This window comes from Chelon labrosus (genome assembly GCF_963514085.1).
Source record: "Chelon labrosus genome assembly, chromosome: 12".
Lineage (NCBI taxonomy): Eukaryota > Metazoa > Chordata > Actinopteri > Mugiliformes > Mugilidae > Chelon > Chelon labrosus.
This window is the reverse complement of record NC_140345.1, coordinates 14,459,008-14,481,967: the sequence shown is the minus strand read 5'-3', so window position 1 is coordinate 14,481,967 and position 22,960 is coordinate 14,459,008. Positions and strand designations below refer to the sequence as shown.

The 22,960-nt window shown below is 44.7% G+C and overlaps 3 protein-coding genes across 7 annotated transcripts; all 3 read right to left on the bottom strand.

The window, feature by feature from the left end:
- Positions 1-973: 973 nt before the first annotated feature.
- Positions 974-11,318, bottom strand: LOC311496937 (uncharacterized protein). Of its 2 annotated transcripts, XM_084556988.1 has the most exons (3): positions 10,942-11,318; positions 6,965-8,536; positions 974-2,439 (listed from the first exon to the last, which is right to left on the bottom strand). In XM_084556988.1, the coding sequence occupies exons 1-3, from the start codon at positions 11,057-11,059 to the stop codon at positions 1,148-1,150; spliced, it is 2,982 nt and encodes a 993-aa protein (XP_084413114.1). In that variant the 5' UTR covers positions 11,060-11,318; the 3' UTR covers positions 974-1,147. The 2 variants fall into 2 exon arrangements, with proteins under 2 accessions (XP_084413114.1, XP_084413113.1); XM_084556987.1 differs by lacking the exon at positions 974-2,439 and having other exon boundaries at positions 2,495-8,536.
- Positions 11,319-12,875: 1,557 nt separating this feature from the next.
- On the bottom strand, positions 12,876-18,342 carry LOC311496368 (uncharacterized protein). 2 transcript variants are annotated; one of them, XM_084556206.1, is made up of 3 exons: positions 17,945-18,342; positions 14,520-17,689; positions 12,876-14,357 (listed from the first exon to the last, which is right to left on the bottom strand). In XM_084556206.1, the coding sequence occupies exons 1-3, from the start codon at positions 18,333-18,335 to the stop codon at positions 14,157-14,159; spliced, it is 3,762 nt and encodes a 1,253-aa protein (XP_084412332.1). In that variant the 5' UTR covers positions 18,336-18,342; the 3' UTR covers positions 12,876-14,156. The 2 variants fall into 2 exon arrangements, with proteins under 2 accessions (XP_084412332.1, XP_084412331.1); XM_084556205.1 differs by having other exon boundaries at positions 12,876-17,689.
- A 229-nt stretch (positions 18,343-18,571) lies between these two features.
- On the bottom strand, positions 18,572-22,416 carry LOC311496971 (uncharacterized protein). Of its 3 annotated transcripts, XM_084557038.1 has the most exons (5): positions 22,102-22,407; positions 21,932-22,014; positions 21,294-21,608; positions 20,522-20,947; positions 18,572-20,427 (listed from the first exon to the last, which is right to left on the bottom strand). In XM_084557038.1, exons 3-5 carry the CDS (start codon positions 21,547-21,549, stop codon positions 19,583-19,585), a joined length of 1,527 nt encoding a protein of 508 aa, XP_084413164.1. In that variant the 5' UTR covers positions 21,550-21,608; positions 21,932-22,014; positions 22,102-22,407; the 3' UTR covers positions 18,572-19,582. The 3 variants fall into 3 exon arrangements, with proteins under 3 accessions (XP_084413164.1, XP_084413163.1, XP_084413162.1); XM_084557037.1 differs by having other exon boundaries at positions 21,294-22,014; positions 22,314-22,416; XM_084557036.1 differs by having other exon boundaries at positions 21,294-22,014.
- Positions 22,417-22,960: the final 544 nt, after the last annotated feature.

Genomic DNA, 22,960 nt, shown 5'->3' with positions numbered 1-22,960 from the left:
CTCTGGACAATACATCTGTCTTTATCCCAGGAAACAAACTCATTATTTATCTCTGCGTAATTTCGGTCATTTGTCAAATGCTTTTCATACTCATGTAATTTTAATATTTGTTTCCTGGGATAAAGGTCAACACTCCTACTGTAGTTTGTCATTATTCATGAATGTCAATGTTATGTGGTTTATATGGTTTCTGACCAAACTAAGTTAGTGAGTTACTTAAGTTTGATGTAGTCTGTATTTTTTTTACCCTATATTTACTCCAATAGTTTTTCTCCTTCCTTTATTCTATTTTTGATCTATCTAGTATTTTTGCACTCTCTTGCCCTGCTGCTGTTACTAAATTAAAGTCTTACCATGTCTCTTTATTAACATGAGCTTGAAGAAACTTTAAAAGACAAATCTGAAAGGATCCTTTTAGTGTTACAAATCCGAACAAATTCTGTACAGTGACGTTCAAGCATCGTCAAGAAAAGTCAAAACACAGTTATGAGTGGAGAAGCAGAGGAAGGCCGTATCACTGCAAATGCAACACAATCAAGTGGCTAATAGCAGTGAAAGTCTCATCGATTGATTTAATGAACACCCATGAACCTGCCAAGTTAATGGAGCTATTACCTCATGAAATGTAGGACTTAGTTCACAAGGACGCACACATCACATTATTACAGTCAATAAACCATACATTAAAAATAATAGTGTGACAAACTAAAACTAAATGGCGCACTATTGTCTCGTTTTCCTGAAGAAACAAATGCTGAAACATAATATTTCAGTTTAATTTGTTTGATTGGGTTATCTTTATCTACTGCCATGACTTGTGTGAAAGTCAGCTAAAGTTTTGCGTCATCTTTATGCAGAAATGTAGAACATTTGGAGAAGTTACTTTTAAGCGGCACTGAATCGGAGCACAGTAAGAGCTTTTGAGTCTTCAGTCCACTGCACATTTACAAAGGAAGAAAAACAAACAATGAAATCAGTTTCCAAGGACTTTATTAACATTTAGAAGTACAGTGAGGTAGCTTTAGTTCAATTTACATTTTCTTAGACTAATTCTACAAAAAGTTACCGTAGTTTGCATGAACTCCATATGGAGGTGAACACAGGCACGGCATGAGAAAATAAAAGCTCCCGGGGGAGGGGTGGGGGGTCACCCCTCAGTGTCATCCTGTGGTATAGGCAGCTCTCCAGTTGCATGTTTCACATAATGCAGATGGAGCTTCGCCACTTCATCGAAGCCCATGTCACATACAATGCACTCCCATTCCCAATACTTATGCTCTCCGTGCACGCTTGTTTCTTGTGACTCCATCTCATCCAGCAGCTCCGGTCTTGCTTGTTCAGTTTCTAAATCTGACTTGCCGGGTGGATCAGATCCAGGTGAGCCTGACAGCTGAGAGAGGTTGGAGTGATGCACAGGCTCTCCACAGTCCGAATCCTCAGAGTCGTCAGTATCCCCGCAAATGGGCTCCTCCGATGAGCTTTCAGGTTCATTTTTTACCTCTCCCTGCAGCTTTCCCACATTTCTAATCATTTCGGTTTCTTCAACACTAGTGAGAATTGTCTCCTGTTTAACCACTCCCTGGTTTTCTATAAAGCCAGATCTCCTCCGAGACACTCTACCAGACTTAGCATAAACTTTAAGATGCTTTTCTTGGTGTGACAGGAATCTTGCATAATAGCTAAAGCTCATTCCACAAAATGTGCACAGGTAAGGCTTTGGCCCAATGCTGGCGCTGATGATACTCGTGATCTGTGTCGACGCGTCAAAACTCTTGTGGAAAATGTTGCGGTTGCACTGCCCCTGATTGTGAGTTTGCAGGTGATCATCGAGAGACGCCTCATCTCTGAAGCCTTTGGCACAACTCAAGCACCAAAACGGTTTTCGCTTATGTTGGTTAACGTGAGCGATCCACGACTCTAGAGAAGTGAAGGCCTTGCTACACTGATCACATCTGTGGGACTTCTTTTTTAATTTCCTGTGGACTCTCAGGTGGCCAATGAGCCGCGATCGCCTAATGAACGACATCCCACAATCTGGACACTCGTAATTACGCAAAGCCGGTTCACACTTCACAGCGGGCGGCACATCCGTATGCAGCCGCTGGTGTTTTTGGAAAGGGAGGAGGTACATGTATATCTTCCCACAGACCATGCAAGTATAAACCTTACGAAAGGTATTCTGCATCGAGGCTGTGAAAACTTCAGCGCCTTGCATTAATTCTGAGGGTTGATCTTGTGGCGAGGCGGACCCATCTTCATCATCACTCGTGTCTTCATCTCCTCCTTCTCTTCCAGAGACTCGTGCTGCGGCAGGCAAACCGCTGTATTCCATCTGAGCCTCCTCCTCTTCCAGGGCATGCTGGTGCAGGTGAGTCTTGTAGACGTCCCAGTGTTTAAACTTCAGTCCACAGTCCTTACACGTAATCCTGTTTCCTTGGACTACAAAAGAAGAAAAAAAAACAACACATTTTCTTTTAAAACATTTTACAGGAAATCCAGCCAATTAACAAACTAACAAGTATGTCAAATAACACATTTTCTATTTTTTTTGGCCAGTTGGGACATATAGTGATTCTATGAAGGCACAGCCTGCTCACTGTTGCCTGTCAGATGATGTTTAATTAGTGGGTGGAACCAGTTTACACCAAGTTGTGGAACATTAAATAGACCAGGAGAAACTATCTGAGCGGTGTCTGTCCAATATGTCCTCAGAGCAATGCACTTTAAAAACCCGTTGTGCTTCAACTGCACACGGCATATGCATCCTTAAAATAAAGTCAATACTATCTCAATAGTGTAGATAATAGAAGAGTAGGAGATAAGTGAAGACCAAGAGATCTTGAAGTGTCTTATTTTGATCCAAAGTTCACTCTAAAACCCAAAGATACTTAAAATATTTAATCTAACAAATATAGAAGACGGTATAGGGTCGTGTTGTTCTCAAAAAGTGACCGATTCAGTTGTAGTTGCTGTTGTAAGAGGAAGTATGACAACACAGAAGTGATTTCAAAGTTAATTTTGCAAGCCCAAATTTACAAAACTCTTACTTTGACGTTTATTACTGGACATTTTATGAATTCATTATAAATATGGTGATGGTCTGTGTTTTCACGTGGAGCACGCTGCTGTATGGGTATTTAACAGACACCTAAGTAGAGGAAACCATCCATGAAACCGAGCGATGATTAAACCTAAATGCAGAATGATTGACTGGAGACTGAATTAACCACATGACTCAATTCTTCATTCAAAATGAACCATTTTATTTTTAACTTTTATCTTTGTTTTTGAAACAGCAAGTTAAATAAGTACCATGTTTTTCATCTAGGGACAAACAAAAATCATCAAATTAATAGCAAAATAACATTTCTCCTACAGACGGGACTATCCCACATGAACATAAGCACTATTTTTAGATTAATTAAGGAATTCCACAACATAGAACTCTAACACTGAGAAGAAAAGAGAAGGTGGCGCTTAGAAAACAACCTATTGTACATAAAATGCAAGTGCTAGACTGTAAAACTAGTTTTATAAAGTAAAGGACTGGAACATTCAACAGTGCACATTGTTGAATTTCAGATATCGTTTTCTTTCTGTGAAATATGCAAATAGTACTTCATTCATCAAAACTCCAGGCATTAACAAATAACAGGAGCTTAATTAGTAACGGTTGGCGGTCAACGGCTCTTTTCATTTTTCTGGGACTTTTAAATGCATGAAGACAGACATGCGTAAACTTTTTTCCTTTTTTTTTTTTTTTTAGCTATATTAAAATATTAACAGTGATCCCCAAAGGGATTATTGAGGCTCAACAGACATTCATAACAGGTCTACTCAAAATAAAGAAAACTGAAACGGCTCTAAACGCTACATTTACGACATAATCGTATAAAAGCGGTTTCGCATTAATACACGTACTAGTCCAGTGTCAAGGAAAAGCCTGAGAAAAGGGAAAAAAACTAAACATAATCTAACAAAAATATTAAGAATTTCAAATAATATCAAACAAATAAGGAAAGTATGCTACAACTCTGACAAATTAGAGGATCAAACACAGAACTTTCTAGCTTAATACATTTGGTCGTCTCTAGAAGAAACAATACCTAACAATCTACAGTGTCAATGTTTCCGTACTGTTCGGTTTACACTCCGTGAGCATGCTCTGTGTAGTGCTGGTGTAAATCAGTTTCTTGACAAAAGGTAGCTCCACATTCAAGACAAGTAAGGCCGTGGGTGTCTCCTGATGAGACCGCAGCAGGGGCGTCGCTTCTGTAATCACTGATACATTCCTGGTGATGATCAATGAGGTCTTGTATTTCACTGAAGGTCCTGGGACAAACGGAGCAGTGGTACGAGTCATTGCTGCTGCACTGCCCCGTTTTGTGCTTCTGTAATGCAGTTGGTGAAAGGAAGGTTTTACCGCAGTGTTGGCACTTATGGCTACTCTGTGAAGGTCGGCCGAACGCAGAAGACGGAAAAGACTTCCCGGCGTTGTCAGACGCGGGGAAGTTTTGTTTTTGAGACTTTGAGGTGAGAGCAGCGCTGAGCCTGTAGCGGACTTCATTCGGGAGGCGGCAGCGGACTTCGTCGTGCCAGGCGAGGTGCTGCTGCAGCTGATTCTCGGTCCAAAAGCCGTGGCAGCACAGGGCGCACGAGTAAGGGCGGCTCTTTGCCTTGGTCTTGTGGGTGTCCAGTTGTTCCTCCGTTTGGAAAGCTTTCCCGCACTTTCCACACTTGAAGAGGCATTTGACCGCGTGCTCCAACAGACGGCTGAGTGGTGGGGGGATCTCAGCTGTGGCTTCACGGGTTTGGAGCTCCAGTTTAGGCTCTTGCTTTACTTCTCTGCACACTTTCTTGTGGTCAAGTAGGGCACCTGCAGAAATGCACTGCTTGCCACAGTCCAGGCACGAGACAAATTTCACCGGAGACAGGTCTGGATTGATTTTCTTCCTTCCTCTGCCAACAGTACCATCTTTCATTGCCGCTGTAGTGTCTTCTACATCTGATGAATCTAGTGTCTTGCTGACTTCACTGCTCGATGCAGTGGGCTCAACTATTGTACTCAAAGGAATCTTATTTTTGCCTTTAGCGCTCTTTGAGTGTGCCTGCCATTTATGGGCACGCAAACCTCTTGCTTTAGCAAAGGTCATAGAGCAGAGGGGACACTGGTGAGTTTTTGGCTTCACCGTTAAAGACATGGACTCACTCCCACTGCGGTTTACATCAGTCTGTTCTGGGACGGGGTCTAATGCGTTATCTCCCTGACGGTCTGCAGCCCCCAAACTTTCACAGTGCTCATTTTCATAATGGGCGACCAGAAGCGAGCTGTCCACAAATGCCTGGCTACACTCCGGACATGAAAAGCGCTCCGACACGCCGTCAATCTCGCCGCTTTCATCCGAATTCACCTCCGGTTTAGTTTTAGTTTGACACTGAGGGTTAAACATGAGGTGGCGCTGGAGAACGCGGTGGTTAAAGAACTGTTTGCCACATTTCTTGCACTGAAAACGCCCGTCCTCTGTCTTGTGGCTGACAGATTGGAAGTCGTCGTCTTTTAGCGCGGAGTGTGAACACTTCTCTACTTTGTGCCATCGCTTGTGGGAGCCGAGAGCCGAGTTGGACATGAACCGCCTCCCGCATTCTGAACAGTGGAACAGCCCTTTGCCTGGCTCCTCTTGTTTAGGTTTCTTTAACACTACAGAAAATGATAACTTTGTTTTTGGCACAGATTTGTAGCTGTCAATATGAACTCTTTTATGGAGATTTAAAGCTCCAATCACTGAAAAGCTCCGCTCGCACTTGTTGCACTTGTATTTTGAACTGTCTGTAGCTGGGGTTTTTATGCTGCATTGCTCTGTGTGATTCTCCAACTTGTCTATTTCATTCTTTACCCCAATAGGTGCCTTTAACGGTTCAGATATTCTCTGTGTGCTCGCATCCACGCTACCGCTGTTCAATATCATATCATTATCAGAGCGTTCTGGCTCCTTATTCGCTTGACTGTCTCTTTTTACACAAAGTTTTTGATGAGCTCTTAAAGAGGACTTGTTGTTGAAATGTGCAAGGCACGTAGCACACTGCAGGTCCTCCAGCGTGGCTGTGGATCTAGGTGATGACGGAGCGTGCCCCGTCTCATAACCGTGGCTTTTCATGTGGAACTGCAGCGCTTTGGCCCGTGAAAACAGCTTCCCACAGTCGGGGCAGCTGTACGTGTTCTTTTTCAACTGCTCGACCTGATGCTGAAAGGACTTAACGGGCGGCGGGAGCAGCTGGTCACTGTGCACGACCTGGTGTCTGAGGAGGCTGGAAAAAAGGCGGAACGACCTGCTGCAGAGCTCACACGTGTGATTTCCGTTTTCGTGTTTGCGCATGTGCAACGCCATAGTGCCCTTGTGGCGGAACTTTCTGCCGCACACCGGACACGCAACCTTAACGCTGGAGGAGCGTGGATGTCCGTTAACAGAATGCAGAGATCCCGCAGCACCCTTTCGAAGCCTTAAATCTGCGCATTGCGTTTGACCTTGCTTGTGGTGGGAGTAAGCCCCTAAAGACCAAAAACCCTTGCCGCACTGTTCGCAATAATAGAGCTTTGGGCCTAGTAGGGTTTTCTTTGGATTGTATTCTCTCTTAGTGATTAAAATGTTTTCCTTCTTTTGAGCTGAGCAAGTTTTCATGTGGTTAAACAGGCTAGCCGCATGCAAGTAAGACATCATGCAATCTGGGCACTGGAACTGTTTTCTTTTGGGATGATGCATTTGATGAGAGACTAAAGCAGACATACGGGAGAAACATTTACCACACTCATTGCACGTCAAGTTTTTCCTCTCTGATCCCTCTGTCTCATATAATACATTGTCGCTCGTGTTTTGATCATTGTGGGTTTGTATGTGATTGCAGTGTGCTGCATAGTTACCGGCTTCATGGCCGCACGTGTCACATGTGTATACTGCCACTGACTGACCTGTCTGTTGTCTCCTCTTATGAACGCCATGCCACATTCTGTGAACGCGCAGCGATGAAGGATTAGAAAACCAACGGTAACACTCTGGACAATCATATCTTTCCTCGGCTGCGTTATTCTCGGCCTCCCTTGCAATGAGCGCACACTGCTCGTCGGCTTGCTCAAAGTCAATCTGTACAATTTTCAAGTCCATCTCCGACTTTGAGACTTCAGCGTCGCCGTCATCTTTTGCTTCCTGGTCCGATTCGCACAGAAGCTCGAGGTCGGGATTCAGGTCCTGGACTGGCTCGTCCTCGGATTCACTTGCGCTGATCACCTGAACATTAAAGTCCCCGGGTTCATAACTCTCCATGTCTTCATCGTTGTCGTCGACAGGCGGTTCTTCAGCCATATTTACAGGAGGAAAACTCTCCGACTCCTCTTGTCCCTCCGAAGAAGCCTCCAAGTACTCAATTTCTTTCACTAAAGTTTCCGGTGCTTTTTCTTGAGGCTGCAGAGAGGCGTGCATCTGGGCCTCCTTCTCGTTTTCTTTGAACACCTCTGTGTGGTGAAGCTGATGGGAATGGAGGGCTGAAGCCCTAGAAAACTTCAGCCCACAATGATTACATTCGAACGCCTTCTTCTGTAGCTGACACACCTGGTGAAGAAAAGACTTTGCTGGGGTCTCATCGCTGTGTGCTGTGCGCTGGTGCCTGTAGTAGAACGTTAGAGTCATGAATACTTTTCCACACTCCTCACATGGAAACCTATTAGCCGAATCACCCGAGTGATTAGCATGCCACCGCTGATGGTTGAAGAGGGCTATATGGCCACTGAAATTCTTTTTGCACTCACTACAGTAAAACTCGCTGCAACTGCTGCTCTTCTTCGGTTTTTGTTTCACCTCTTCTCCAGAGCACTGGCTGTTGCGGCTAAATCGCTGATGTGTTTTCAGGCGCATCAGGGCAGAAAAGGCTTTACCACATGAACACTTAAACAGTTTTTCAGGGTTACGTTCCGTCTGATTTTCGCTGGGCTTGTTTTCAGCTACGGGTTCTCCGGTTTGAACCGCGTCTCCCGGACTCTTGTTTTTTGACTTTACCAATTTTTCCTCGTGACAGCGGCGATGGGCATCGAGAGCCGAAGCACGAGAATAATTCCGCCCACAGAACTCGCACTGGAACGACTTCTTTTTCAAATGCTCGAGGTCGTTAAAGACCGATTTCGCAGCTTGTCTGTGTGAGCGCAGATGGTTGAGAAAATGTCCGATCACACAGTAAGACTTCCCACAGTCTGGACATTCATAGGTTTGCTGTTTTGTCATCCCTGCATTTTTCTGAATACCAGACTCCTTCTGGGAGATCTCCTCATGGTTCGTCTTCATGTGCGTTTCAAATTCACTCAGTTCAACAAATGACACTGAACATAACGAACAGTAATAAGGTCTTTCATTGTCCTTGTGTGTATCATGTAATGCGTCCACATGGTCTTCTAAACACATGTTTCCATGTGGGTGCTGCTGGCGATGCTCCAAGTAGGCTGCCTCCTCTCTGAAGGCTTCTCCACAATCCTGACAGCAGAAAACCCCAACCCCTAGAAATAGAAAGGGGAAAATAGGAGGTCAAAGCCACTCCTGTTTCCAGAAAAGGAAAGAAAGGAGAAAAAAAAAAAAAATCACAAAAACACAGGTCCAAACCATATCTTTATTTTAGAGTATACAATGTAATCAATCACAGTATTTTTTTTTTTTTTTAAAGAACTTAAAAAAAAAGAAAAGAGAAAGACAACGCTGAAGCTGAACTAGCTTTGTGTGTCCTACCAAAGAGACAAAATACACTTAAGACTGTGTAGCAAAACTTCTGAAATGTTTAGTCTACACAGAGTAAAAGGGGAACTACTGCTTTTTACAACCTGGACCTTATTTCTGGCATAAATACGATCGTTTACTCACTCACAACGTTTGTGTAATTTGTAGTCCTTCGGGAGATATTTACATCTGTGTATATCCATATATATCCATATATCTGTGTGGGGATATATGGACATATATATATCCATATATGGACATATATATATCCATATATGAAAGATATATGGACATATCCATATATGGACATATATATATCCATATATGAAAGATATATGGACATATCCATATATGGACATATATATATCCATATATGAAAGATATATGGATATATATATATCCATATATGGATCCATATATATCCATATATCCCCACACACCCTGGTCATAACCTGTTTAGACTCCTCCCCTCAGGCCGGCGTTACAGAGCACTGTACGCCAAAACCACCCGTCACAAGGACAGTTTCTTCCCCCGGGCTGTCGCTCTGTTGAACTCTGAGCAGTCACAGAGTGTGAGACCATCCGCATGAACAATAATCAATAACTCTGCACTGTTGTATATACTCACTGTACAATAACCCTGGTTTGGTGGATATATTATCCTATATTTTATGTGTACAGATTGAGATTTATTTTATTTTATTTTACTTATTTAAGATGCTTCTGTACTAGAGAGAAAAGTTGCCAGAGTCAAATTCCTTGTATGTGTTCATACTTGGCCATTAAAGCTGATTCTGATTCTGATATAGTGGCAGTGAATGGGGCACCGAAACGCAGCCTCTAAATAACGCTTTATCTGCCGCGAAACTCGTTCATTTCACCAATATTTTGTTATCATACGCTAGTGCTATTCCCCGTTGAGTCTGGAGTTACCTGTTATCATCATCCGGGGTCTGTAGATTGACCTATAGACCCAGGATGATGTCATCTCTGAGCGCCGCGCGCACCCACGTCGGTCGGCTTGTTTACCTGTAATTTGCTACTGCTATGGTTCGTCCACAACCTCAGAATCGGAAAAATATTCAGCCATGTTGTAAAAAAAACAGCAGTTGCAAATTACAGGAGAACAAGCCGACCGTCGCGGTTGCACGTCACTCCAGTCACTCCCACTATATGGATATACGCAGATCTAAATATCTCCCAAACGACTACAAATTACACAAAAGTTATATGGGTGAGTATATGGTCGTATTTTATGCCAGAAATAAGGTCCAGGTTGTAAAAAAAAAACAGTAGTTTTTCCCCTTTAAGTGATCCACTGATACCAACTATTAAATGCACATTTATTGCACATGGAAGAGTAAATTATTTCCAAGGTGCTAAATCCTGGTTAGGGCTTTTCTGAACAGAAAAATGACCTGCACATCTAGAAAGACTGAGGCTGTCAGGTCCGGTTTCACACCAGAAAGTATAAGAGGGGGGCAACAGCATGAAAAAAACCTTAAAGTGGCAATTGACAGTCATGCTCTTGACTCAGCAAAAGCAGTGACAACGTTGTTTTAGACCTCACAAAATGGCTTGTTGTTCTCTAAACTGCTTCTCTGTTTTTTGCTTTGTCACATCGAGGAAAACAAGTGTGGCTGTTTGTGTACGCCATTCACAAGGATAACATATACACTCACTTGACAAAGCGTAAAGTACACTAGTGAAAACTAATGCTGACTAATGTAACAGCCCTACTCTGGCCATTTGCAGGTTAACTTTTCATCTCTGGTTTCTCAGTTAGCACAGGCCACACGACAAATGCTGCTCATTGGGACTGCAGTGATGGGAGTTTTGCTAAATTAATATATTGTCTGCTTTATTGCATTTAAGGTTAAATGCATTAAGACTACAGTGCAATAATGTACTATCCATGCGGTCGAGCATCACGTTTGTCCAGCACTGGCGCTGTTTTTGTCCAATGCTCAATAGCTTCAATGAGGTTAAAAGCCTTAACAGCCTTAAGCCCAAATTAACAACTTTATACTGATCGTTGGTGTTATGCATTTGCTGTAAACATAATTTATTATTCTAAAGCCATCATATCTCAGTAGATTCATACGTTTTATGGTCGTTTAACATACCAGTGGGGCATTGGTAGCATTTCTGTGGTTCATGTTAAAGTCGCGGCTAAAGCCTGGATACTTACTGTCAACGGTGTCGTCTTCGATCGATGGACCCACGTCGTTTTCAGATGCCCCCTCGCCATCGCGGGTACTGCTTTCACCTCCGTCCTCCGGGACCGCCGCGGCAGCAGATCCGTCCATCTTGGCGTGGCTGCTCGGCTAGCTTAGCCTAGCTAGTGCTCGTTAGCTTAACGGCGCCACCGTTGATTTAAAATACGTCTTTCATATGACCACTCAGTCTGCTCAGACCGAGTAGCAATGCATGTATATGACAACCTTCTCAGTCACCACATACTAGTGCAGCGTCTACTGCTGTGTTTTCTGATCTACGTACACTAATAATGGTAAACAGAGAACAGGCTAACCGTCTCTCTCACACCTGCGCAGTGTGTCTTGTTTCTGTCCGTTCCTCCCTCGGCGGAAGTGGTTGCTTCTTCTTCGCTACCGCCGTACACTACCGCCACCTGCTGGACTGCAGTCTGCGTGACATTAAGCGGAACCTCAAAACAAAACAAAACAAAAACAAACAAAAATCCCTTTATCTAAATATGATTCTTTTAAATAAATTATGATGTAACCCTGTGCTGTCTTCTTCGCCCTCTGTTTTGTTTCTTCCACACAGCACAGTCCTGTTCTTCTTCTGTTTTGTTTTCTTAACACAAGTGAAAGCTGTTATTTTCAAAAGTGATTATCCCCTGGCAAAAATAATTAAGTCAACTAGCAACAAATATGTGATGAAAAAACGTTTTTCTCAAGAGCCAGAGTCTTTCAGAAGTAAAGACAGGGAGAGTTTGACCACTCTGTGAACCTAAGAATAATGCTTACAAGGAATTTGGTGGATTTCCTCATCTGTTATACTATTAAGAGATTCAGGGAATCCAGAGAAATCTGTATTCACAAGGGACTAGGCTGAGTTCATCATCTGCACATACAAATGCAAGTTTTGTGAAGAAAAATATATCTTAAGAGCCAGATAAGGCCTGAAAGTATTTAAGGTGAACTGATGCTAAGTGTAAACTTATCCTGTGGTCTGCTGAATCAAAAATAATTCAGTTTTACAAATCGCCGATGCTGTGTGCTCCAGGCTAAAATGGGGCCGTCCTGCTTGTTATGAGCATACACTTTAGAAGTCAGCATCCGTGATGGTGTGTGGGCGTTAATAATAAGTTCACGCGACATGGCTAGAACTAGAACATCTGTGAAGGCACCGTTAATGCTGAACAGTAGATTTTTGGAGCAACAAAGAACATGTTCCCATGCAGGCAGCGTCTTTTCCAGGGAAGGCCTTGCTTATTTCAGCAAAACAATGTCAAACTAGTCTGCCTGCAGTCCAGACCTGTCACACACTGAAAGCGTTTGAAGCAATGAAAACAAAAGTACAACGAAGGAGGCCCCGATCTGTTGAGTCTTGCTGATTGTTAAAACATGACCCAGTGCAAACTTTCCTTATTTTTGAAAGAAGTTGCTGGCAAGTCAAAATGAGAATATATAAAAGAAAGGATCTCTAATATGTTGTCTTGATACTATTTTCAATTAAATATCATCTCTCTTGGAAACAGGGTCATTACTAATTGTTATCAGATCATGTTTTGTGCCTCTACCACATGAATACTTTTCCACCAACATATTCGACAGCCATAGTTCTACATATTTGATATAAGGCAAGGTTATCAAATGATGCACTGAGAAGATTTTACTCAGTCAAAATAGATATCTCCAGTGACTAACAGTAACTTGATGCATATTAATAAATCAGCAATAATTATTGTGGACTATTACTTTGTTAATATTAGAAATTCAGAACTATCAAAATGTGTTTCATAATAGATGTTAAACTTAATTTGCAGCAATTACTTCCAGATAATGCTGATGTATTGTTGTTGGGTCACCTGTGAATTACTGCGCAACACATTCTTATAATCAAAGGCAGCTTTTTATTTAATCCAATACGTAGACATCATGGGAAAAAAACTTCCATGCTAAAACTGTGGATAGAGGTAGAAGGGCACATTGTTGAATCGGTGAATGTTAAAATGCACAGGAAAGAGCTATTTATTTATTTTTTTTTACAAATGAGTGTCTATCTTACAGTAGTAACAAAGATCCTCTGTTACTTAATGGCCTGATCAAAGCTAATCAAAACAGAGGAAATGAGATTCTGCACTCGGCTAACTCTACAGTCACAGAACCAAATTATTAATTATTCACAAAAATACATTTTTGCACTCATGTTCACAGCAGGTGTTAAATACTGCAAACCAGAAGTGTTTTAAAATCTAATTATCAAGTGTGCAGGCAAGGATTTGCTGAATTTGACTGAAGTTGGAACGAAGAATTCATTTTATATTGTCAGTTTTTAATGTTTGTCTTACCATTGTAAAAAAAAAAAAAATAAATAAATAAAATAAAAAGAAATATAATAATGAAAAAACATCACATGAATCCAGGTTTATTACAAAATTCACTATTTGACAACAGCGTTCTCATTACTTGCGTAATGATGTCAAATCTTCATGTTCCCAGAAATCAGATAATTTTACAGAATTACATGTTACTGTCAGACTTTGTCTAGAGATACTTCTGATTTGACCCAGTTACCATTATGACAACTGGACCCGTGGTTACTAGTGCTTCCTAGCAGGATCATACTGTGTTTGTACAGCTTTTCCTTATATGACATTAATGTAATCTGTGAGTATAACACCCCCCAACTCCTCTCCACTCCAAAAGCAAACGCCTGAAAGAGTTGCTCTGCATTTTGGGAGTGAGGTCACACTGTTGAGAGTCAACCTTAAGCACAAACTAGGCCTAGAATACCAAGACAGCAGACATGCAGACTGTACTGAAAAAAGGCACACAGTAAACTGTACATGAAGAAACACAGTACAAATGGTTCAGGACATATGAACAGAACTATAAAAGTACTAATATTATCTAAATCTAAATGTATTTAGATATAAATGAAATGTAGACTGGGGAAACTCATTTATCTGCGACCCTAGAAGATAAAACGAGGGTGAAACCAGTTTAACGGCACATGTAAACACACTCTGTTCAGTCCAGTTTGGAGCTTAAATGTGCATCAAGTGTGCAAACTAAATCAAGTCAGTTTATCTCTCTGTATCTAATGCCCATCCTCTTACACCGTCGAACTGCACAACTGGGTTTCAAATAAATGAGGAGCCCCAGAATGAAAATTATAAAAACATAACTAAGTGTTGTTACTAGTATAGAAATGTCAGATCTCTCCCTGTGCATGTTGCAAGTAATGCATCTGTAGATCCAGCTCCCGAGGAAGAGAGCACCCACATATCATGCACTGGAGAAGCCGTTCAGGGGCAAAAGGCAAACGGGATCCGAGTTTGTTAGGTTCTGTCCGCGGAGCAAGTTGAGGTAGGGGCAGGGTCTGTGTCAGGTGCGGCCTCTCGCTCATGAGTGCCTGTGGTGTGAAAAAGATATTTGGGTGTGGAGGCCTTTGAAGTGCACCAACTGCAACAGAGTGAAGAGGATGAGGGCCAGGCAAAGCAAGAGGAGGGAGCGGAGCAAGCGGAGAGGAGAAAAAAGGAGAAGACGGATTTATGATGATTTGAGTGCCTGTTACCATTGGTTGTTGCTGCAGCTCCTGTCCGTTGCCTGGTTTGAGTTGTCCAGCAAGCAGCGTCTGAGGGCCGACGGGATTGTTTTGGAAGCCCCATAGTGAAGTCCCGATCCCCTGGGCAAAACGGTGTGGCTCGTACTGAATGGAGATGGGAATCTTCTGTGTTGACGTCTGCAAGTTGGCCCAGGCAGCTGAAACCTGCTTCTGTTGCAGCTGAAAATCTTGACTATTCACCAGTTTCTCTGTGGAATTTACAGTCTTTGGAATTCCTGGCGCCGTTTTTATGTCCCACAAGGTGCTGCCGACCCCATGAGAGACAGCGGTTGACACCGGCATTGCGCTGCTTTGGTCTATTTGAGCTGAGGCGGGCGCACCTGCCAAGCCCGAAGCCCACGTTTTTTGCGGCTCACAGCCATTCCACGGCTTCTCCGGCTGGCTAACAGTCGACGGTATTACTTGAGGTTTGCTCATGTCCCACGCTCTGTCCTCTTTCTTAGGAGGCGTGGACGATTCCTTCTGCGATGACACCGGGGCGACCGCCCACCTCGGCAGCTGAAGCTCCTGGCCAGGTTTATTCGCCGAGTTCTGCGAAGTTGCTATCAGAGCAGGCCTGACGCTCCACAGAGCGGCCCCGTCGATGTAAGAGGTGGGGACGGAAAAATCATGTTGCACAGAGCTTGTGGAAGCTATCACTGTGGAAGTGGACGCGCTACTCCAAGTAACAGGCTTGTGCTGCCTGAGCTGCACCAAATCGCTAACTGACGACGGGCTGGACTTTTTTGGCACAGATGCCGAGTCTGACTGAGACGTCAAAGGGATATCTATCCAGCTTGAACCTCTCTGATGGTGCTGTTGTAGCCCTGGCTGTGCCGAGCCCTCAAACTGCGTCTGCTGCTGCTGCGACGACGGGACAGGCATCACCTCCCCGCCGTCCACTTTCCACTGCACCGGCTGAGGGTGTAGTTCAGGCAGCCATGGCTCCTTCTGCTGCCGGCTCTGTAAATCCATGCCAGACGAGAGCATGGAAGACGGTGGCTGCGCTCTCCTTCTGTGCAACTCGGCATCTCTCAGTGCAGGGACTGGATAAGAAGCCGTCTGAGGCGTGACCATCCCCGAGCCCCCTAAAGGTCTAGACCAGCCCCACAAGAGCCTTCCTCCTCTTCTCCCCCTGCTCCCCCTGCCCCTGATCCTCGCGCTGACCGGTAAAGAACTGTACTGGCTGAAGCCCTGCCGCTTGCGAGCGTGGATTTTCTGGTGTACCAGCAGGCTGCTGAACCAGGAAAAGGTTTTGTGGCACTCGTCGCAGCGATGAGGCCTCTCCCCTGTGTGCGTGTTCATGTGATCACGGAGCAGATACGCTAAACCAAAGCTCTTGTCACACAGGTCGCACTTGTGAGGTTTGTCACCATTATGCGATAGCATGTGGTGCTGCAGCTGGGTTTCATCGCTGTAGCCTTTGCGGCAGCTGTTGCACCGGAATGGTTTCTCCTGGTGCAGCTTTTGATGAGTTCTCATGTTCTGCAGGAAGGCAAAGTCCTTCCCACAGTCTGGACATTTATATGGCTTTTTGCCCGTATGAATGATGAGATGTTGCTGTAAGTAGCTACCAAATCTAAAGCCCTTGCCGCACACTTTGCACTGGTAAGGCTTGTCCTTGGAATGTATGCGCATATGCAACTCTAACACGGAGCGATGGCGGAAGGTTTTTGCACACTCAGAACACTTGTACGACTTAACGCCCTCACTTTTCCATTTCCCCTGTGCATTATCATTGCCATACGAAGCGAACTGTTGCCTAGTGTTTGTTGTCAGTTTTTCTAAATACTGTGTAACAGACTTGTGGACACTTAACATATGTACATTTAAACTGGATTCATCACGATAGACAGACGGACAGTGTGGGCAGGTGTGTCCTTTATCCCAGTTCTTGTCATTCTCCTTTGGGGGTCGGGGGGTCCTGTCCTGCGTCTCGTACTCGGCCTCGTGAACGAGCATGTGGGCTCTCAGATTCGCGGGAAAGGTGTAAGTCTGAGGACAAAGGGGGCAGCCGAAAGTGCGTTTTGGTTCCTCGCTCAGGTGCGAGTTCTCTTTCCCCGGCCCTCTGCCGGCCTCCTGAGCAGACGCGGCGGCCGCTTTGCTGTGCTGCTCGCCTAACGAGTCGGCTTCGCGCAGTCTGTGCTGGCGGCAGTGGGCCTTCATGTTCTGGGCGAAAGCGAATTTTTTGCCGCATTCGGGGCAGCGGAAGGGCTTCTGGCCCGTGTGCAAGTACTGGTGCTGATGGAGGAGGCTGCTGTACTTGAAAGTCTTACCGCAGATGTTGCACAGGTGAGAGCGGCTGCCGTCCGTGTGCTTGCGCCGGTGGTCTTCCATGACGGAGTAGTGTTTGAAGACCATGCCGCACTCCGGGCATTCGTACGGTTTGAGTCCCGTGTGGCATCTCTGGTGGAAGCGCAGGGCCATGCTGTTGGGGAAAGTCTGACTGCACTCTTGGCATGTTAAGGTGCTCTCCTGGGAATGAGCCATCATGTGCTTGGTGATAGACACCTTAAACTGGAACTCCTGGCGGCACAAGGGGCAGTGATAAGGCTTTTCTTCTGTATTGCTGCAGTTGTGCTCCCTCAGTTTATGGACCGTGGCGAAGACACGCTTACATTCTGCACACTCGAAACTACCCTCCTCCTCTGTCTGCACCTCCTTCTTCGGGGTCACGAGCCGCTCCTCCTTCTCCTTATGTTCATTCCTGTGTTTAATGAGGCTGCTGCGGTGCTGAAAGGTAAGGCCGCACTCTTTGCAGGTGAGGGGCGTGAGCTCATCCTCGTGCGCGTGGAAGTGCCGGTGGAGGTTGAACGTCTCGCGCCGGTCGAACCTCTTCCCGCACTCCTTGCACACCAGGCAGAACTTTTTATGTTTCGCTGGTGAACCTGCGCCCTCGCCTCGCCCTGCCTCTTCTTCTTCTTCTTCTTCTTCTTCATCGTCACCCTCGCGGAAGTCCTCCGCGCTGTCGGCTTCGCCCACCGGCTCCTCAGGCTGCGACTTCTCTGCGCTCCTCTCATCAGCGTGCGAGTTGTCCTCCTCCTCCTCGTGGGGCTCCTCTTGCGCGTCAGCCGTCATGTCACCCTCGACATGCACATCCTGCTGCGCCTCTCCTGCGCCCTCAGCAACATCAGCGAGGTCTGGAAGAGAAATGCACATAGCAGTAATAACTTAGCAAACTGTAAACAGTCTCACCCTGGCAAGTTGCATGCAGCTAACAGAGCTATCAGTGCTAAAAGCAGATGATAACCTACAGTGCAGGATGCTATTTTGACTTTGTTATGGTAGTTGAACAGAACCGACAGTGTGCACAGAACCGGTAGTGAGAGCTACAGCTCGGGTTAGCCCGGAGGCTAAAGCTAACAGTGAAAAATACATCAACAACGTTAGCATACCATGCTTGTCGTTTTCCTCCGCGCGTGTTTTCGCCTCTCCATCGTCGTCTTCAGTTTCTGACCAGTCGTAAGCTCGCTGCTCGCCGCCTGGAGCCTCGGCCATTTTTTCCGGCGACGTTAGGTCCTCCGGTGAAGTACATGTCGTTTCGTCTGCTCCAGCACCGGACTCGACACTAACCTCAGAATGGCTGGCAACACAGCCGCCGTCTCTGCCAGCAGTGGGTCTCTGCTCGCCGTCGGGGCTACCCGACGTTTTATCACACGCCGTTTCATCTTTCTGGTCTGAAATGCACGCCGACCCCACCGCCTCCGTCGTCTCCCCAGATGTTTCCACCTCCTCCGCGGGGGTTTTCTGCCGTTTGGGAGACTTCGACGGGTCTACGGCGGCCATGTTTCACCCATGCACCCCCTTGTCCAGAGCACACAAGGATCATGCTAGCCAGGAATTAAAATTTCCGGTCAAAATTTTCAAAATAAAACGATTGCCACGGACCGCCAGGTGCAGTTCATCAACTTCAGCGAATATATTTTGAAGCGTTTCCCCCTTTTGGTGCAACTGCGAGTTTGTTTAGCCCCACGCAACCAAACACTCTCTTCACAACTTCATTAATTAAAAATAAACTTTTCAGCACAACCACTGATGTTAGATTAACTCTTTTACATGCGGTGACAAATCCACAAGTGATCGGAAAGGTTTCGTTTGCAGTCCACGTCTGTCTTTTATTAAGTTTAGTTACATCTCATCAGAACAGTAGCTATCTACAAAATATAGCTTGTGCAAAACTACACAGATGATGGCCATATGCTGTTTCTTTGCAACTATGTACAAACACATCCTTGATACTGCATGCAAGATTATCATAAATAGCCCCTACATACTTATGTATGTTTTTAAATTCCACCATAAATACACGTTTTAATGCCTGGAGCACACCGTGATGTGTATGTCTGGAGAGTCTTTTGTATTTCTTTGCTTCAAAAAAACTCTCAATTCTTCAAAATATAACATCTTCGCCTCGAGACGCTCTGAACAGAATATAGTCTAACTTTATTTCCAAGCAAAAGTTGGAAAAGCGCGTACCATGAAACTGTTATAAAAGCACAAGCATATTTTAGCAGGTAATTACAATAGCTATTGAAATACAATATATGGTAACAACTGCAGATTACAAGTACTTTATGACAGTGTAGTTAGTGTATCAGGAGAACTGAAATATTCAGCATTCAGTCAGTACTGAACGAGTAAGAGCATTATTGAACTTTGCAGCTCTGCTGCAAATCATGTACAGAGACATGCATATTAAACGTCAGCACCTACAGTCACTTATCTAGGTATAGAAAGTCTTATTAGGTGAAGTTATCACTCCACAGAACAACTGTTTTAAGAGTCTTTTACCACAGTAGTATGTACGCTGAAAAACCAAACTGATATTAAGGCCACCCTACAATCTCGTATGTCGAATTTTCTTATCCCCTTCAGTCCTTTCTGGATAAGTGCTAGATGGATTACTAATTTGGAGTGAGACATAAAACTCCAAATAATTATTTATTTTTACAGAAATACTGTCAGTAGAAAAAGAGGATGATTTCACATTTTGAAACGACAAATATGCATGTGCAGTTTTTAAATACATCTCCTCAGCGCCGCCTTCTGCGCCTGTGGTCAACAGCTCTTCCTCGGCGTGGCCTCTGCACACTTCCATTGGTTTCTGTGGGTGGATCGGAGGGAAAAGTGCCATGTATGTCTGGGGATGATGGTGCAGGCACCGGCGCTACCGCTGGCTGATTATTCGAACGCTGGGTGACCTGCGGTTGCTGCTGTATTTGAGTTTGGTGCTGTTGTTGCTGCACAGCATGGGACTGCTGTGGTGTTTCAATCCGCTGCTGTTGTGGTTCTATGTGCTGTAGCGACTGCTGAATTGGCTGTAAGTGCTGTTGAGATGCTTGTGATTGGTGCGGTTGTTGTACACGATGTTGCTGTGGCTGCGGCTGTTGCTGGGCTTCAAGAACTCCCAGTAATCTTTTCAAGAGGACATTGTTTTGTTGTAGACTGACGGCTAATGCCTCTTGTGAAGCGACAAGTGTTCTCATGTCCTGTCTGAAACCTTCACCAAACTCCCGGAGGCTCTTTTCGACCCGATTTCCCAGCTGAATCGCTGCTTCCCCTAATCCACGTAGCTCATCTTCAAGCCAGGAGCTGCGAGGAGGGGCTTCAAGAGGCCCCTGCTGTGCGCCGAGCGATGGCTGAGGGCTGCTGGGCTGAGGGCTGCCGTTAAGAAAAGGAGCACTGTAGAGTGGGGAAGGAGGCAGCCATCGTTCTGAAGGAGGTGGTGGTCCTATTCCCAGACCCAGTCCTAATCCCAGTTTGTCCTCCATGCTGTTCTCTACTGCTTCACACTCCGGTTCTCCCATGTCTCTCTCACGCTCAGGATTGTCCTCATCTTTTTCCAAACCATCTCTCTCTGATCCTTCAACTCCTAAACCTGCACAAAAGTGAACACAGCCCCTGCAGATTTTAGTTATATCCACAAATGCAACAAAGAAAAGCAGCAGAGTTCTTACGCATCTTATTTTTACCTGTATCAGCGTCAGGGAAGCATGGGAAACTGGGCTTTGGTCTGGTGCTTTGCTTCTGCCTCGCGTGCTGAAGTCTGGGACTCGGCTGAGAAGGACGTCCGAGCATTGAGGCCCCTCTGCTGGATGGCAGGTAGCAGGTGCGGTGGCGGGCGTCCGCCAGCCTGCCCCCGTTGCGCCTCTTTAAGTCGTCCCAGCGCTTCTTCACCTCTCGGAGGGTACGCGGGACTCTGGACACGGCATTGACTCTCTCCAGGATTCCCGCCCAGATGCGTTCTCTCTCCCTCCGTCGGAGCCTCCCTGCAGGACCAAAGAGTTCTCCTTCACACCGAGTGACTTCTGACACCAACACTTCAAGCTCCGCTCCACTGAAACGACTCTTTCTTTTTCCTGCACCACCGGCAGCCAGTGCAGCGGACATAGCTCTGTCTGCGGAAAGGACATCAACAGTTGCTAAATACATTGTGTAAGAGAAATGTCAACTATGCGAAGCCAAAGCTTATTCAACTACAACTAATTTTGGCAAACCATGGCACATGATAATAAACTTTTTGTGTGTTTATATGTCGTTAGTGAATGTATAGTAGCTATATGTTCTCATATGAAAACAAAATGTTGTAGCTGTTGATAATTTGACTGAGAAAATCCTTTCAAGAAATAATTCTTTAAGTGCACATGTATTCTACAGGTCCTATGTCCTCTAAAAGAGTTTACATATAAGCAAAGTAATGCACAAAACTGTTTTCTATAATGTCCTAATCCAATTTAGGCTTACTTTGTTCAATAGACAAGAGGTCATCTGAGGACATGCCGGGTGCCATGATGTTCGGATGCACCACTACCACGTTGAAAGGGAGCCCCCCAGGTAATCCAGTGGTCTGGTCACAGCTGCCCTCCGAGTCGTCATCCTCCCTGGGGAAGCCATTCTCTGAGGCTCCCCCTCCAAAGGGTCCCTCCGGAGACTCCACTTTGATGTGCATGGGAGGTGATTGCTCGTACAGCAGCCCCCCCTCCTCGTAGTACTCAGTCATGGATCAGACCTGATTTACAGCAGAACTGACTGGCGGGCCAATTCTGATACGGACAGCTCCTGCCCCATTAATACAAGTTCAAAGTATGACTGAAGTCACAGCGAAAGACATTACAACTCACATAATCATGAAAACTGCTCAGGGCACAGCTGCCACACACACTTTGGAGTGATTTCTATAAAAAATATATAAGATACAATATACTTAAATACAGTTTTATATACTATCCTTAAAACCTAAAAACTTAGAGAGAGCAAAAACAATGATCTGTTTTGAAGAATGTCAGAGAGTTTAATGGCTAGTTTAAGACACTAAAATCAGTTCCTTTCATGTTTAGTTATGTAGCTGTTTTATGAAAACATGTTAACACTGTGTAAAACACCTGGATCAGGCTGAGTGCTACATCTAAATGTCCATTTGTTTCTCTCTGAGATGCATCATCCAGGCAGAGAATCGCCCCCAGAGCTGAAAATACAACAAAACAAAACACTGCTTACAACTATGTACAACAACAAAACAGCCATGTCAGTGTTTTCCCCCAGTGCTGCTCACTTCTGTGTTATGTCGCATCGATGCGCATTTTTTTCTGCACCACATCCGCAATGGTTGCGCATTCCGCATACATTAGGTGCTGATCTTGTAATGGAGCTAGCTGTTAGCTAACAGGCTACCACAGCTTCAGGCAAAGCGGCAGCCTCACCCGAACAGCCAGCGACAAAAACGGGCAGACACCATCGAAAAACGGACGCTGTTGTGTTTCTTACCTCATGATAATGGCACATGGGAGGCAAAACCAAACCAAAACACAATCGGTGCAGCTGTTAGCTCATCAGCCGAAACACAACCGGAGACGGTCGCTTAGTGTTGACGTCACTGAATGCACGTTGAGGGACCAATCAGCTTCAAGAGCTGTCAATGTGTCTCTGGTTTGTTTGTTGATAGCGGTGGCTGGGGTCATTTTGTGAGTCTCCGGTTATGACCTATACAAGTCCAAGATAAATACATAATATAAATATATCTAAACACACAACCCTATGTTTGTGTTTCTGTTGCTGATGTTAACTGTTGTTGTGGAAGAGACACAGTTGTGGATGGATGTAATTTCAAACGTTCAAATGTCCCTAAACATGTTATAAGCTCTCTTAAAATCTACTCTAGAAAAGCGTACACACACATATATTATTACATATGTACAGTATAGAACTTTATACAATATTATACAGTTTTCATTTAGTGTTCTATGTTTAGACTAAATGTATTTCCCTAATTTTAGTTTAGTTGTTTATTTTAGTTGTGTAAAGGGAACATTCAAAGTCAGATTTTCATTGCTCAGTGTAACCTTTGCTGTGTATATGACAATAAACTTCTTAAACGTTCTTGAATCTTAAATCTTGAATAGGTCATTTCATTA

What these genes read in the sequence shown, in the direction of transcription:
- LOC311496368 (XM_084556205.1), bottom strand. Translation starts at nt 18,335, where the DNA reads ATGGCCGCCGTAGACCCGTCGAAGTCTCCCAAACGGCAGAAAACCCCC. An exon ending in GGAGGAAAACGACAAGCATG is followed by an intron (nt 17,690 to 17,944) that starts GTATGCTAACGT and finishes TTTCTCTTCCAG; the next exon opens with ACCTCGCTGATGTTGCTGAG.
- LOC311496937 (XM_084556987.1), bottom strand. Translation starts at nt 11,059, where the DNA reads ATGGACGGATCTGCTGCCGCGGCGGTCCCGGAGGACGGAGGTGAAAGC. An exon ending in CGAAGACGACACCGTTGACA is followed by an intron (nt 8,537 to 10,941) that starts GTAAGTATCCAG and finishes TTCTATTTCTAG; the next exon opens with GGGTTGGGGTTTTCTGCTGT.
- LOC311496971 (XM_084557037.1), bottom strand. Translation starts at nt 21,549, where the DNA reads ATGACTGAGTACTACGAGGAGGGGGGGCTGCTGTACGAGCAATCACCT. An exon ending in CCTCTTGTCTATTGAACAAA is followed by an intron (nt 20,948 to 21,293) that starts GTAAGCCTAAAT and finishes TCCTTTCCGCAG; the next exon opens with ACAGAGCTATGTCCGCTGCA. An exon ending in CTTCCCTGACGCTGATACAG is followed by an intron (nt 20,428 to 20,521) that starts GTAAAAATAAGA and finishes ACTTTTGTGCAG; the next exon opens with GTTTAGGAGTTGAAGGATCA.